The sequence below is a fragment of the Delphinus delphis genome, chromosome 6 (assembly GCF_949987515.2).
Source record: "Delphinus delphis chromosome 6, mDelDel1.2, whole genome shotgun sequence".
NCBI lineage: Eukaryota > Metazoa > Chordata > Mammalia > Artiodactyla > Delphinidae > Delphinus > Delphinus delphis.
In genome coordinates, this window is record NC_082688.1 from 11741417 (window position 1) to 11755992 (window position 14576).

The 14576-nt window shown below is 52.4% G+C and overlaps 1 protein-coding gene across 5 annotated transcripts in view; it reads left to right on the top strand.

Moving 5' to 3' along the window:
- DENND1A (DENN domain containing 1A) overlaps positions 1-14576 on the top strand; it is a 493467-nt gene that overhangs the window by 459825 nt on the left and 19066 nt on the right. For all 5 annotated transcript variants that reach the window (XM_060014177.1, XM_060014178.1, XM_060014173.1 and 2 more), the window contains one exon: positions 11935-12023. In XM_060014177.1, the coding sequence (XP_059870160.1) occupies positions 11935-12023 (89 nt within the window). The remainder of the gene's footprint in view (positions 1-11934; positions 12024-14576) is intronic.

The window sequence follows — 14576 nt, forward strand, 5'->3', positions numbered from 1 at the left end:
TCTTAGGCTGACAGTCAAGGCCTCGTATTATGTGACCCCACCCACCAGCCGTTCCCCCTGGCCTGCCCCATCATCATATTCACCCTCACTTGGTTTTGTTGGATCACTGGGGTTCCCATCTCATGCACCTAAATTCCGTACCCCCCCATCGGGTAGAAGAGCCCCTCCTTGGTACCTCCACAGACCTCTTTCCACCTGTATTATAACCCCACCATCAGAGTGGGAGCCCTTTGAGGGCAGGACTGGGTCTTATTCACTGGTGTGCCTCTTGCCTGTACAAAGCATACTGCATTGTTTGTTGAATGAATCAACACGCGAATCTCCTTTGGAAAGCACTGGAAAGAGATGCTCAAATAAGGAAGGAAGGGGAGGATGTCAGTCATTCTTTCACCAGCCTTTTCTCTAAGGCACAGATCTCTTAACAACATAGTGCAACTTCAGAAGGGATATGGGTTAGAAAAACCGAATCAGAAAGGATTCCAGGTGACTTTGGAAATTTTGGTTGACAAGGATAGCACAATGGACTAAGGATGCCTGCTTGTTTTAGTTCCTGCTACTAGCTCTGTGACCTCATACTAGTCACTTAAGCTCTCTGGGCCTCCTGTTTCTTGCCTCTGTTACAGGGAAATAACGCTCCTCTAACTTGCCTCACCAGGGAATGTGAGGCTCAAAGGAAAGAAGGGAAGTAGAAATGCTTTGAAAGGAAAACGCATCATGTAAATAGAAGAGATTAGTAAAATCCAGTCCCTTTCAACAGCGCCCTGCTCACAGCACACTCCCTTGAAAAACCAAGGTCCTCACGTTCACAGGACTCTACTGGGAAGACTGGGGGGTTTAAGGGAAGGACAGAGGATTGGATGGTCTTGTTTCATCGGCAGGTTGCCAGACCAGCGCCTCCCACAGCTGTAATGCACTCTTGTAGCCCCCTCACACCAGTGCCTGTGACTCAGGAGTTATTTCCATTTTACAGAAGCGTTAACTGCGGCTTAGATTAAATAACTTGCCAAATGGCAGAGCCAGTATTGAACTCAACTAGAAAATGACAGAGTCAGGACACGCACGTGAGTCTTCCCACCAAATTACGTGTCTTGGGGTTTTAGCCCAAATGCTCTTTGTACTCTAAGAAAGGTATTTTTCCGTGATGTGGGTCAAATTCCATTAGACCACACACTCCTTAAGGACAGACTGTGTCTTAGTCTCCTGAATCCCCAGGGCCTGGCCCCAGGTAGTTTTTCCCTCACTTCGCATGGGGGAGTGAATCTGCTTCCCGACTACACGTGACCCTCAGGAAGGCATGTACCTGCGCCCCATCCCTCCTGCCACAGCTCAGCTCACGCAGTGCCAGGTGAACTGTTGAACAGAACTCTTCTTAGCCGAAGGTTGCCAAAGGCTCAGCCTTTCTGAACTCGCTTAAGAATCAGCAGTCAGTGTATCTAGGGTACTGAGGATCACATGCGACACGATTTCTCTGCAAAAGTGCCCAGACCTCTTGATTCTCAGCTCCAAGGCTCCTCTGGTTTTGTCTCCTCTTCCTCCAGCAGTGGGAGGAGCCCTGGGTTGGCAGTCAGGCGGCCTGGGAGCAGGTCACTTTCCCCCCCTCCAGTCTGTCTCCTTGTCCGTGGAAGGATAAGCTCCTGGCACCAGAGCCGTGGGAAGAGACAGACAAGCGCGCACTGGCCCTGGCCCGCAAGGAGTGCGGCCGGGGGTGGGGACCCCGGCTCACGGACATGACTTTAACTGTATCTGGCCAGCTCTGCAGTCGTGTCAGACCTCACCTCACCCTGTTACAGCCCCATATTCAGTTACTCCCTGATTCAGCTTCCCCAGCCCTGGAGCCACGTTCTAGAAAACGGTATGTCGAGTTGATTCTCCCCTAGCTTCTCTCTTCACCCTCTCCTCCCGCCCAAGTTACCACCATTCCACCCTTATGGGCTGTTCTAACTGTCCCCAGAGTACTCAGCTCTCCCCAAGCTGTGTCCCCCACTCTCATGCCACCCAGCATATTTGGGAAACTGCAACCACCATGACCCAACAGCCTACTACTTCCTCCCCTCCAAGAAGCAGAAGCTTCTTAGCAGCATATCCACTGTGCGCCTTGCCCCGAGGGATCTGCCGTGATATACCCGGCATCCCTGCAGTGGGTCCTCACGGCCACACTCAGGACAGTTGTACCACGTTACCATTTCTTGGTGTCTATAAATTCCCCTGGTTTACTAGCTTCTAGGTTAGGTGTGGTCAAGAGGCTGCTTTCCTCCCACCGTTTATAAATTCAGTTACAAAAGAACTAGCACTTCCTGATGACAATCAAAGCAAAATAAATTAATCACAGAATCTAGAGAACTAACATGTGTTGAGTTTCTACATGTGCCAGGAAGCTTCAGCCAAAAATCTTTGCTGAGCACCTATTTAGCCAGTACCATACTAGATAAACAGAGAAATGCAATGAGTGAGCTGATAATTACAGCCTTTGTGCTGTGAATACATGGGGGGCAGAGCACCTGACCCATGCTCCTCAGGGAAGGGCAGGGAGGGCCTCCTGGGGGAGGCAGTGCTTGAGCCAGACAGTGAAGGACAAATAAGAGGCACCAAGAGTGAGACAAAAGGAGATGCAAGGTGTTTAAGAATCCGCCTGCCAATGCAGGGGACACGGGTTCGAGCCCTGGTCCGGGAAGATCCCACATGCCACGGAGCATCTAAGACCATGCGCCACAACTACTGAGCCTGTGCTCTAGAGCCCGCGAGCCACAACTACTGAGCCCACGCGCCACAACTACTGAGCCCACGCGCCACAACTACTGAAGCCCACACGCTCTAGGGCTCGCGTGCTGCAACTACTGAAGCCCTTGCGCCTAGAGCCGGTGCTCCGCAACAAGAGAAGCCACTGCGATGAGAAGCCCACGCACCGCAACGAAGAGTAGCCCCCGCTCGCCACAACTAGAGAAAGCCCGTGCACAGCAACGAAGACCCAGCCAAAAATAAATAAAAATTAAAAAAACACTTGAGCTTTCAGGGAGAGCAAGGGGCTGAGCAGGGCGGGGTTGGTGGGGGAGATGCACCAGAGATGAGATTGCAGAGGCTTATGGGTGGGGCCCAGAATCCGGAGGGCTTTGAGCACTTCAGTTAACATTTTCCAGGCGATATTAACAGGTGTTATAGGGGAAGTGAGTCTATATCCAAATAAATGTGGGAAATGGGACTTTTACAAAAAAAAAAAGGAGTTAAAAGTGTTTTGCCTGTTCACGGTAAGGTGTTTTATTGCAAGGGTTGGCGGCCTTTGCTGTGCTAACCAGCATTGTGAATCCCCAAATGGAGCAAGATACAGCACTTCCCAGACTTGTCTGTCTGGAGAACCCCCTTTTCTTCTTTCATACAATGCATCTCCCAGGATGGTTTCTCAGAAGACACCTTGGGAGATGCCAGCCTTCCACTGAGATGCTCTAGGCTAGCAAATGACATAATTGGGCGTGTATTTTTTTAAGTCCACTCTGGAATAAGCATGGAAGATAGATTGGGAAAGGGAGAGGCTGGAGGCAGGCAAACCTGATAATGATGATAGTTGCTGGCGTCTATGGGCTGAAGATCTTGGCGAACATCTTCTCATTGAAACTTCCTAACAGCCCCCTTGGGTAGGTAGTGCCATTACCTGCATTTACAAATGAGGAAAGTAAGGCTTGATGGTTAAATCTTGGGCCACAGGATGAGTGGAGGGATGGGGTTCAGTCTGAGATTGTCTGACCCCAGAGGTCACCTCCTGAACGCTGCCACCCCCGCCAGCAGGGACAGAAATGCAGGTCAGAGGTGACTAGTGGTGAGGGCTCTGGGGCTAGAGAAGGAGGTCACCCAGAAGCAGAGTGGCCGAGGACAAGGGAAGCTGAGGGTGATGGGGGAAGTGGGGGTTGTGTGTGAGAGTCGGGGGGTTGGGACAAGGGCAGCAGCCTATGCACTTGTGGGTGGCCATGCTCATCTCGTTGGGTGGCATCCTAACCCCAGATAGCCTCCAAATGAAGAAGGGTCACCGAGCACGGTTGGCCTACACTCCTAACGGCACAGGATCTGGGAAGCCAGACTTTATCTCCATCCACATATGCTCTCGATGTGCCATGAGGGACCCCAGTTCTCCACCAAGTCAGTCGGCCAATTTTCTCCATAGGCCACTCTGACAGGCCCTTTGCAGACACCAGGGATCCAGGGACGCCTGAAGCATGGCCCGTCTCTCCGGGAGCCGGTTGTAGAGAATGAGTTCTGAGGCAAGTTTACTACCTGGAGGACCACTCCAACCAAGTGAAGCTCTGAAGTGCTGTCCACGAGAAACGTAACAGGAGCCACACATGCAAGTCACATACGGAATTCTAAATTTTTTAGTAACTGCATTTAAAAAGTAAAAAGAAACAGATGAGATTAATTTTAATAATATATTTAACTGTAAATATCCAGAACATTTTCATTTCAACATATAATCAATATAAAAAATTATTGAGATATTTTGCATTCTCTTTTCAAACTAAGTCTCCGAAGTCCAGCGTGCATTTCACACTTACAGCGCGTCTTAATTTGGATTCGCCAGGTGTGGCCATTGGCTCCTGTAGTGGGCGGTGCAGGTCTGGACTTTGCGGCGTGCTGATGGACCTCTGTGAACCGCGAGGTTCACAGAGGACCCAACTGGAAGCCTCCCAGGGCTCACCGAGCGTCTGTGACCTTGGTCTAGTGTGGACCTTTCCTCTCCTTACTCTGTCTGCCCCACTGTCCAGGGCATCTAGATGGGCAGGCCATTGACAGAACAAAGCTTGACTTTCGAGATAAAGGGTTTGAGGAGCGAGCTAAGAGGTCTGTGCTCTGTTGATTTTTATTCAAGTCCTGAGTTCAAAAGTCAAGCATTTTGTGCAAAAATTTTATTTGTTCCTCAGACATTTACTGAGCAGATATTTTTTCCCAAGGCACAGGGATGAATCCCTTAAGGAAATGAACATCTGAAGGAGAATGGGGGGCGGGGAGGGGAAGATACGTGGTGGTAGTGAGCGATGAGTCAGAGCACTGAAGGCAGCATCTGACCTGCGCGAATTCTTGAAGGATAAGTAAAGGTTTGCCGGGCACATCAGGATGGGGTTGGTCATTCCACCTGCTGGGCAGGCAGGAAGCAGGCCTGAGAACCTCAGGCCATTTGAGGGTCTGCTGGTGAGCACAGGTTGGGAGGGGTCTGGGTGGGGCACGGCAGAACCCAGGTCTTGGAGGATTTGGAATGCCAGCCCAGGGCCTTGTTGAACTGTGTGTGGCCCCAGGACAGGAGGGGACAGCAGAGGTCTCGAAGCTGGGGTGCGGCAGGGTCACATTGCATTTTAGAAGATCCCCCTTGGCCTGTGTGGAGAATGGCTGAGGAGATCCGGCGGGGGGGGGGGGGCCTGTTTGGAGGTGATTACAGTGATCCAGGCTCGAAGTGGAGAGGAGGGCCTCGGATGCGGGATGTGCAGGAGCCGGTGACCGGCCGAGGCAGCAGGAGGCGTCGAGGACGGCCCTTGGGCTCCCGCTTGGGGGGCTGAATGCTTGGAGCCGTGTGTGGAAATGCATCAGACCATCTCCGTGTGTACTGATTCCTTAAGTTTCCACTTTAATGCAGCCGCCGAGACTCCATCCCACTCGCCCGCCGCCTCCCAAGATACAGCGCTCGAGGCCCGTGAGTAGCCGGTGGTACTGCCCTCCCGCCTAACACTGCCTGAGCCGTCTCCCCGCCTGACTAAACCTCGGGGGTCTGAACTCAGCTGCCTTGCCAAAGAAAACCATGAAGTGGGTTATTCAGCTTCCCTCTGTGTGGCATGTCCCTGGACTGGCACTTTCTGGGCTTCTCTCTCCTTTTTCTGAATCAGTTTGGTGACTCGCAGGTCAGAGCTGTAGGCAGCAGGGTCGCCGTGTGGTGTGTTTGCCGTGTGTGCATCGTTCGAGCGCATCTCCTGGCTTGAGCCACGTTGCTAGCCAATGAGCTTTAAAGGCTGCAGCTGCCTCTTCCTCACAAAGGAAGCAGAAATCTGGCAGCAGGGGTCTGTTCCGCCAGATCTCGGTTTGCAGATGCATTTGATATCCCTTCCTGGGGGGTAGAGGCTACGCCCAGAGAATATTGAACCGGCTCAGATGGAGACCGGTCGCCTCATCTCCTGGGCCTCACGTGGGGCTCCACCCTCCCGAGCGAAGCTCCAAGTAAGGGCAGAAAAGCAGGGTGAGATGTGATGAACCCACCAACGCCTGGGATTGGGTGGGCAAGGGAAAGAGACCCATCTGTGTTTTCTCAAGAGAACATACCTTGGGAACATATGGGGTGTGGGTCCCATGTTGAGCATCGGTGAAGTCCTTTTTCTTGTGGGCTCAGACTTTGGTCGTGCTGAGAGGCCTGATAACTTTAGCAGGTTCCCTTAAAGTGGGAAGGAAACTTGCCGGGACCATTGAGTGAGGGCTGTTTACCAAGAGAAGAGTTTCTCTGTTTCTTGTTCAAAGCGGCCACCACTCTTGCAGTCCAGCAAAAGCGGCCCTCAGAGTTCCCCATGAGCCCGAGTCCCACTCCCTCCCGCCGCCCCACGGCGGTGTCCACATCCATCTCGAAAGGTGTGGCGGCCCAGGGGTGCAGCTGACTAGGCGGAACTGTATCTGTTTCTTTTTTTTTTTAATTTAAGAGTTTATTTGAGCAAAAATTGATTCGAATCAGGCAGCACCAAGCCGGAAGTGGTTAGGAGCGCTCTCAAACTGTGTCTGTTTTGAATCCTAGGCGCACGTACCCAGCATCGGTTGGGTGGCCGCTCTCTGCGCGGATATTGGAAAGTTCTGTGGCACTGTTTCCCTTCCCTTCCCTACCGCATGTGGGAGTTAGAGGGCTGGGGTGGAGGCAGCCGTGACACTGCAGTTCCAACCACATGTGGCAGATCCATCCTGTACCCCAGTCCAACCGTGATCAGCACTGCTGTCGAGGGGCTGGAATGTTTCTGCTCGCTGTCATTGGAAGGAAGTCACAAACAGCAAAAAGAAAGCGCTTTGGGGGACAGCAAGCCAGCTACTGGGTCAAAGCTTGTGTGATTTAGTGAGAATTTCAGTACAGTCATTAGCAACATGGCTTTGGAGAGTAGACAGAGCCAGGCTTGAGACCAAAGTTGTGTGACTCGGGGCAGGTCCTGAAGCTCTCTGAGCCTCTCTCCTCTCTCTCGAATACACCCTCATTCATGGAGGTTTTTGTGAGCATGATAGAGATGACATTTGTAAAGCACCTAGCACAGTGCCTGGCACCCAGTAGCAGTTCTTACTCTTCTTAACAGGTTTCTAAATCTTCCAGCTTCTAAGGAATGGCCCAGTTTCTTAATAATCATCATTCACCTAGGATTTTCATAGTCGGCAAATCATTCTTGGCCACATCAACCCAGCTGACCCTCACAGTGACTCTATGAAGTAGGCATTGCCTCCACCTGTTTTAGAGATGAGAAAACCGTGACTTAACCCAAGTCCCTCAACTCCACAAAGGGGTCACCAGACTCTAGAACACATGGTCTTTTCAGCATACCAAGCTCCCCAGACCCTTCATCTCCATCTCCACAGAGTACAAAGGACTGGGGCAGAGCCTTCAGGTGAGAAAAAATTCATCAGCAGCTGGCTGGGCTTCCTGTGGAATCTCTGCGGCAGTGTTAGACCCTGGCAGGCATGCAGAGGTGAAGGGGATTGACGTTTACTGAGCACCTTTTGTGTGCCTAGACTGTGCTCCTTTGTCCTTACGACAGCCTGCAGGAGGCAGACGCTGTTTCCCCAGATGGCAGCCGAGACCACAGAGATGGTAAGAGGCCACGCTGGCCCTTGAGCCCAGGCCTGCCTCTCTGCCCTGCCTCTCCCCACTCCTCACCACGCAGCCTCTCCCAAGCCAATGTCATCCAGAGGGTAGCTCTCAGAAGTCCTTGAAGAGACCTAGGATCCAAGACAGGCAGGGAGTCTCTTAGAAAGTGTGATCCGGGGCAGGATTGCTCCCCTTGGAAGCACTCAGGTACTGGAGACAGCTACTGTGGGCTCCACGTTGTGTCACCCGTGTGGGGACTCGTATAGATTGGGGGGCGAGGGGGCTGGAATTCAGCCGCATCCGTTGGCGACTGAGGACTTGGGAAGGCAAGTATTGCCCTGAGCAAAGCCTGAGCAGCAGCTGCCGCTGCCTCCGCCCTGGTGCAGGAGGTGACCAGCCCGGCACGCAGGGCTGCACCCCACTTGGGTTATGAGACTTTGAAGAGGCAGGTACCTAGCAGAACTGATTCTCCTGGGATTGGAAGTCAGAGAGGCCTGTCCTGGTTTGAATCACAGCTTGGACACTTCTTGACTGTGTGATGTTAGGCCAGACGCATACCCTCTCTGAGCCGTAGTTTCATGATCTGTAGAATGGCTTGCTACACCTACCTGGTGGGTATGAGGTCATATATGTGTAGCACCTAGCACAGTCCCTGGCAAGAGGTGGGTACACGTACCCCAGTTCTGCCAACCCAAACACCTTCTGCCAAGCAGAGTCACTATGGGACTAATTTGGGAGCCGTAGAAGTTTTGTGCTTTCTCGGCCTTGCGTTCCCCAGTGCGCCAGGGTCTGTTCACTCCGAGTGCATTCATGCAAGCATTTCCAGTGGGCGCCACTGCACACTAGGGGTGAACCTGGGGCACGTGGGCTATGGAACCCCTCAAGGGCCTTGAAGAAGATGGCCTGACAAGCTCCCATGGCAGGAGCCACTGGCCCATAGCCAGGCTTTGCCGGGTCACTTAGCTGCAGACATTCTGGGCAGAAGTGTGGCCATCGGCCCAGGGTAGTGGGAGCATGGGGGCTCGCCATTCAGCCTTTCTGGAAGGAGCCTTGTAGCCCGGCACCTGTGGCTGGAGTTCAGATGTGACCAGAGGGTTTAGATTTTCTTTTTAAAAAGAAGAAAAAGGAAAAAGCAGAAGAAAGCCTTGCCAGTGTCTGGTGGGCCCAGGGGAGTGGGCCGGGGCGTGCAGGGGAGAGGCAGGCTGTGGTCGGCTGCATGTGAAGCGCTTTATAAGCTCTGTATTTATTATTTCTTGCTCACCATTAAAATCAAATGTACTCGGTGCTTTTGTATTCAATACACATTTAACCCTGCCGACTTAGATTTCTCAGGTTTTAAATCCAGTGGGGAATTGGCTGGTTTCCCAACTTTCCCCTCAAGTCCCCCTTGAACAGAGCTCCAAATCCCTGTTTAGCATTTTCTCCCCCAGCGCTGCTGGGATCCTAGCACTGGTGGGGCCGGTCGTAGTTGTGTGTGCATGTGGTTTCTTCCCTCATCCCCAGCCCCCGCCCTTCCTAAGCACCCCGGAAAGACGGATGTGATCGCTGAAATATGACAGGCCAGTTGTCTGTATCGTCTTGTGATTCGGGCTTAATTAAACCATTTTGTCTGTGTGTGTCTGTGCCTGGTTACGGCTCTAGCTGTACGTCTGCGGCCGTGTGTGTGTGTGTGAGTGTGTGTGTGTGAAAGAGAGATTTGTGCATGTGCCTTCTCCTCCTGTGTGTGCCTCTGTGAGTGTGTATTTGTGAAACTGGGCATGTTGGTATCTCGAGGCCTGTGCGTGTCTCTGGGTGGTTGTCTGTCCATGAGTGTAATTTTGTGTCTGCTATTTTGTGTGTGCTTTGTCCACACCAGTCAGATGTGTGTGTGACTCTGGGTGTGTCTGCAGCCACGCGGGCGACTGTCTCTGGGTCCGCCGTGCCTTTCTCCCTCCCCTGCTTTGCCGCCTCCCTCCCCCTCCCGCCCCCCCTTCCTGCTCTGTCTGGTTTATCATCCCTAATGAAGCAGTCTTCTCCATCGATCCTGCTGATTGCCAACCCATTCCTTTTGTTTGTTGGCGCTGAGCCATTCAGCGGCGCTCTGACAGCTCAGCTCGTCTAATTAGCTCTGTTGTTCTTTTTCCCCATGTTTCACCACGTTGCAAGTTCAGTTGAAGTTGCCACAAACTTAATCCCCCCATTTCAGCCACAAGTTCACATTCCTAACCTGCCTCTATTGTACAAGGAGCAGCTGTGGGCGAGGACAGGCGAATGGGCCTTAATGTCTGACCTTCCCAAAGCCCCACCCCGGGACCTCCGGGGCAGGGCATCGCTGCCCTGACTGCACCCCGCCTTTGTGGTGCAAAGTCAGGTGCAAACCAGGTGATCCTGTTTACCAGCTGCAAGAGGAGTCCGGCTCTAGGCCGGGAAACCGGTTCAGGGTTCGCACGAGTGGGGGACGGATCTATTCGTTTATTCAGCAGCCGGTGACTGGATGTCTGCTTTGTGGCAGCACTGTTCTAATAACAGTTATCATAATAGCAACATTATTATGCACTTCTTAGGTTCCAGGCAGCAACATCCATTTCTAAAAATCTTGCTGAGGGGTCACTGTAAACCAGGCAGTGAGCACCGTGCTAGGCAGGGTAGGCCACCATAGATCCATCTTCTAATTTGGAGACACCCACACCCCGTCTCCTTTTTGTTACTGATAAGGTCACAGAGAAACAAGGCGAGCGTTTATTGAGCCCCCACTGTGCGCCAGGCCCCGCGCAGGCACTTTCCCCGCATCACCTCATTGGATCTTCACAGTAATCCCAGAGCAGACAGCAAGTTTGGTGGAACGCACTTGGCTCTTACCACGTCTCTGATTTGCCAGACCAGGCTGAGATCAGACTGGCCGTTCCACAGGAAAAACTCTGGTTAGGTCAGACACGTGGAGACGTGAGGGCTTGATGAGGTTATTAAAGACGTGTCTCTTACACAGCCAGCTTCGGTGATCTGTGTTCCGAAGCCATTGTGTTGTGTCGCCCACCAGTGCTGGGTTGGGGGCTGGTGGGAGGGTGGGTTCAGGGAAGAGGGCGGCAGGGATTGGAGTGAGTATGTGCTCCTCTTCCCTGTCTTGCCTGCTAAGCTCAGCGTCCGTGGCGTTTCCCGCCGTGGTCCCTCATCTGCAGAGAGAAAGCGGCCCCCGCACTGGGCTGCTCATTCTTTCTTATTGGCAGCAAAATTCACAGACAGGCTTTCTTCGCTTTCTCCAGTCCTTCTCTGGTGGTGTTCAGATGATGGTGCCGGAGTTAAAGCCAGCTAATGTTGACTGGACCAAATGAGCGTCCTTCTAAGGACGCCTAGAAATTCTTAGCCTAACTGTCATCACGGGCTCTGGTGGGAGAGGGGGGTGTCTTTTTATATGATCCCTCATCTTGGCTTTCGGAGGCCTCAGGTCAGAAAAAAGCTACCTTGCCGCTGCAGCCTGGTTGTGGACAGGGAAGCCGTGTACTTCACTGTCAATACGCCCACCTCCAGCCCTTGAGCTAGGTCCGCGTGGTGAGTGCAGTGCCCACACAGGCTGTGTGGCCTCCAGGCCGAGCCCTGTCAGGAGGACTACACAGGGACGCCCAGGGACTTTTATTGGCGCTCTAACGCTGTTAGTATTTGCTTCTCCCCACTCCCACTTAGAGAGGAAAATAGGCCTCCTGTAATTCAGTTGTAAAAAGAACAAAATAGGCATATGTACCCCAAAAACAAAGTCTAAGTGAAACCTTTTTGTTCTACCAAACTGGTTTCCGGGTTCCAGGAGAAGGCAAGAGGGACTCGTCATTAATGAGAGCCTCTTTGTTCCGGGTCCTGCACAGACAGTGTCTCACTGAACCCTCGCGGCAGCCCTGAGAGGAGGCAGGTGGTACCACCCCCGACCTGCAGATGAGGACACCCAGCCCTTCAGAAGAGCCTTTCCCCTTTGAGTAGGCCACAGAATTCCAGTTCACGGGTCGGCTGCAGGTTCAACGGCCGTGTCTCCACGATAAGCAGAGCCTTTGAACCTATGCTGTGAAAATTCCTCAGCGTTTGTTTTAGGGCCACTTATCTGCATCTCGAGAACGTTCCTACGTGGCTTTTCCAACTGAGCCCTTCTTGGGGATTTCCCCCTGTGCCCATTCTAGGTGCGCCCTCCCCGGCCACACGTCATTAAGAGACCGAAGAGCAACATCGCGGTGGAAGGCCGGAGGACGTCCGTCTCGAGCCCCGAACAGTGAGTACCCTGTTCTCCCCTCCCCTGTGTCTGCAGGAGCCCAGCGGGGCCAGCGCTTTGTGGAGACCATGTGGCAGCCCCGGCCTTTGAAAGGCTTCCCTGGAGCCCCGAGCGGGTGTTTCACAAAGAGGTCAGTCGGGGAACACGGCTTGATCTTCAGTGTCAGTTCTGCTGGCAGTTGTCACAGCCAGCAGGAGGCCCCAGAGGCCAGGGAGCCGGGCACCCGGGCTGGGTTTTGAGTGGTGACGCCCAAGGGGTACTCAAACAAGCTCAGAAAAAGATTCTAGGCCTTTTCTTATGCTGAAGATAGCTGGTCAGAAAAAGAGAGTTAGGAACCTGGTCGAGGAGGCAACCTATTTAACGAGGGCCTCCACCTTCCTAGGCCTGGGCTGCTCCGGGTCTCCAGAGCTCAGATTTATACACAGGACTGTCCTCATCCACGGCCCCTCCCCCACCAGTACCTTTGCTCACCTGTGCCTTAGCGTTTATTTTATTATGACTTTGCTTTCCTACCACCCCTTGGGCCCAGAGCTCCACGGGACAGGTGCTGGGTTTTATGCCCAGTACCAAGCATAGGGCCCAGCTTAGAATCACTTGCTGGGTAGACATTGGGTAGATGAGGGGAATGACGAGGCAGCTGGGCAGGCAGTGGCCAGAGGCTGAGCCGTCTGAACGTGGGAGGCTTAAAGCTGCTTGCGGCCCCGACTTCAGAGCCGGCTGGAGAAGGTAGCACTGCTTCCGTCAGAGGAGTGTGCCTCCATCCCCGAGGCACACGGCCGGTGGCTTCTGCCCAGACAGCTCAGCAGCTACACACCGGCTTCCAGTGATGCCTTGAAACAGTGCATGAAGCCATCTTGGTCTGGGGTTGTTGGGGGAACCAAAAAAATTTGCCCCTGGGACCCTGAGGTCCCTTGGGTGAAGAGGGGAATGCTCCTCGTGTCTGCCTTATTTTCAGAAAAGTTCTCAGGGAAGGAAGTTAAGGGAGATGGGAGATGGCACGTCCTAGCCAGAAAAGGAGCCAAAAGGAAGAAATAATTCCCAAATGTCAGGCTGTGGCCTAGCTCGGGTTGCAGTCCACTTCAGCTCTTCCAGGATTCTCTGGTTTATAGGATGGTATCACTTGAGACTATCATGTTGTTACAGAACCAGCCTACCTAGACAGCCCTCAAACCTGTGTGTGTCTGTGTGTCTTGGGAGATGCTTGGTGATGCAGAATTTGGAAGCCGGACTCCAGAAGTTGGGTGTAGGTTTAACTTCTGCTGTGCACAATAGGCCGGTGGGAGTCTTGAGGACTCTTTCCCTGCCATGGATTATGATTGCCCCCTTGTGGAGAAAATGCTGCATGTCTTCGGAGTGCCTCAGACCCCAGAGATTTCTCCTTAGGGGAATGAATTTAGTCACTTTTCTTTAGAGCCGTCTCTTTAAAACTGGACTAAATATTTTAGACACTGTACTGGGATACAGGGTCATGGTCCTGTAGATATTGAAATGCAAATCCAGAATATCCTTGCTTTGCACCAAAAACACCCTGGACCAGCAACACTTCCCATTCTACAGAAAAGCATTACCCATTTTGTGGCCGGTTCCCGATTAGAGCTCGGACTCCCTCACCACGTTTATTTACACTGTTGCTTTTCCAGCCCAGTGATAGGGAATTGCTTCATCAGTATATGCAGAGAGCCAGTGTCTGGTAACCCCATCATTCTGGAGATTACCAGAACTATGTCAGTACCACTTTTTGTGGGTTTTTTTGTTTCGGGTTTTTTTTTTTTTTTGCAGTACACCTTGTTTTAGATTTCTTTTGGGGAAACATTTGGGGTTGAAATGAACCAGAGGGAGCAGCGGTGGCTAGTTTAGTGGGTTGGCAAATTGGCAGTGATAGAAAACAAATGACGGTTCTCTGTGATCGTACGTAACCGTGACCCGGGTCCACCAGGAGATAGGGAGGTATGTTTTAGAACATCATTCCGAGAGTTTCTGTTCACATTTTTTTATGTGATGGGGGTGGGGCATGGGGGGCCGGCAGAGCTGTTCTCCCATAATGCCAGTGACATTTCTGGTGCAACCCGGGTGTTTTCCTGCGTCTCTTCCCATGCTGCCTTCTCCCCCCCCACCCCCCGTTGTGCTCCTCCACTTCCAAATGCCATGTCACAACAGCACTTGGATGTGTTTTTCTCAACTGTCATCAGCTCCAGCTGGCAAGACCAACTTCTTGAAACACAGGAAGCATCCAGCGGAAAATATTTTAATAAAACAGACTCCTCATAAAATATTGTTTTGGGGAGGAAGAAACCAGCCCCACCAATCTGTCAGCATTGTGTCGGGAGACACAAGAAGACAAGCTGGCGGGCAGGAGCCACATCCTAATGGGCCTTTGTTGCTGGTGGTTCAGTGTTGGGCACACGGACTCGGTGCCTGGCCCTTTAATCTGGCCTGGATTTTCTTGAATCACAGATCTTTGTCTCCACTGGGAATATCAAAGTGCATCGGAAACTTAGAGGATTTGGGAGGCACAAAGAGACACAGGATCTTTGAAGTTAAGGGAAGGATTCA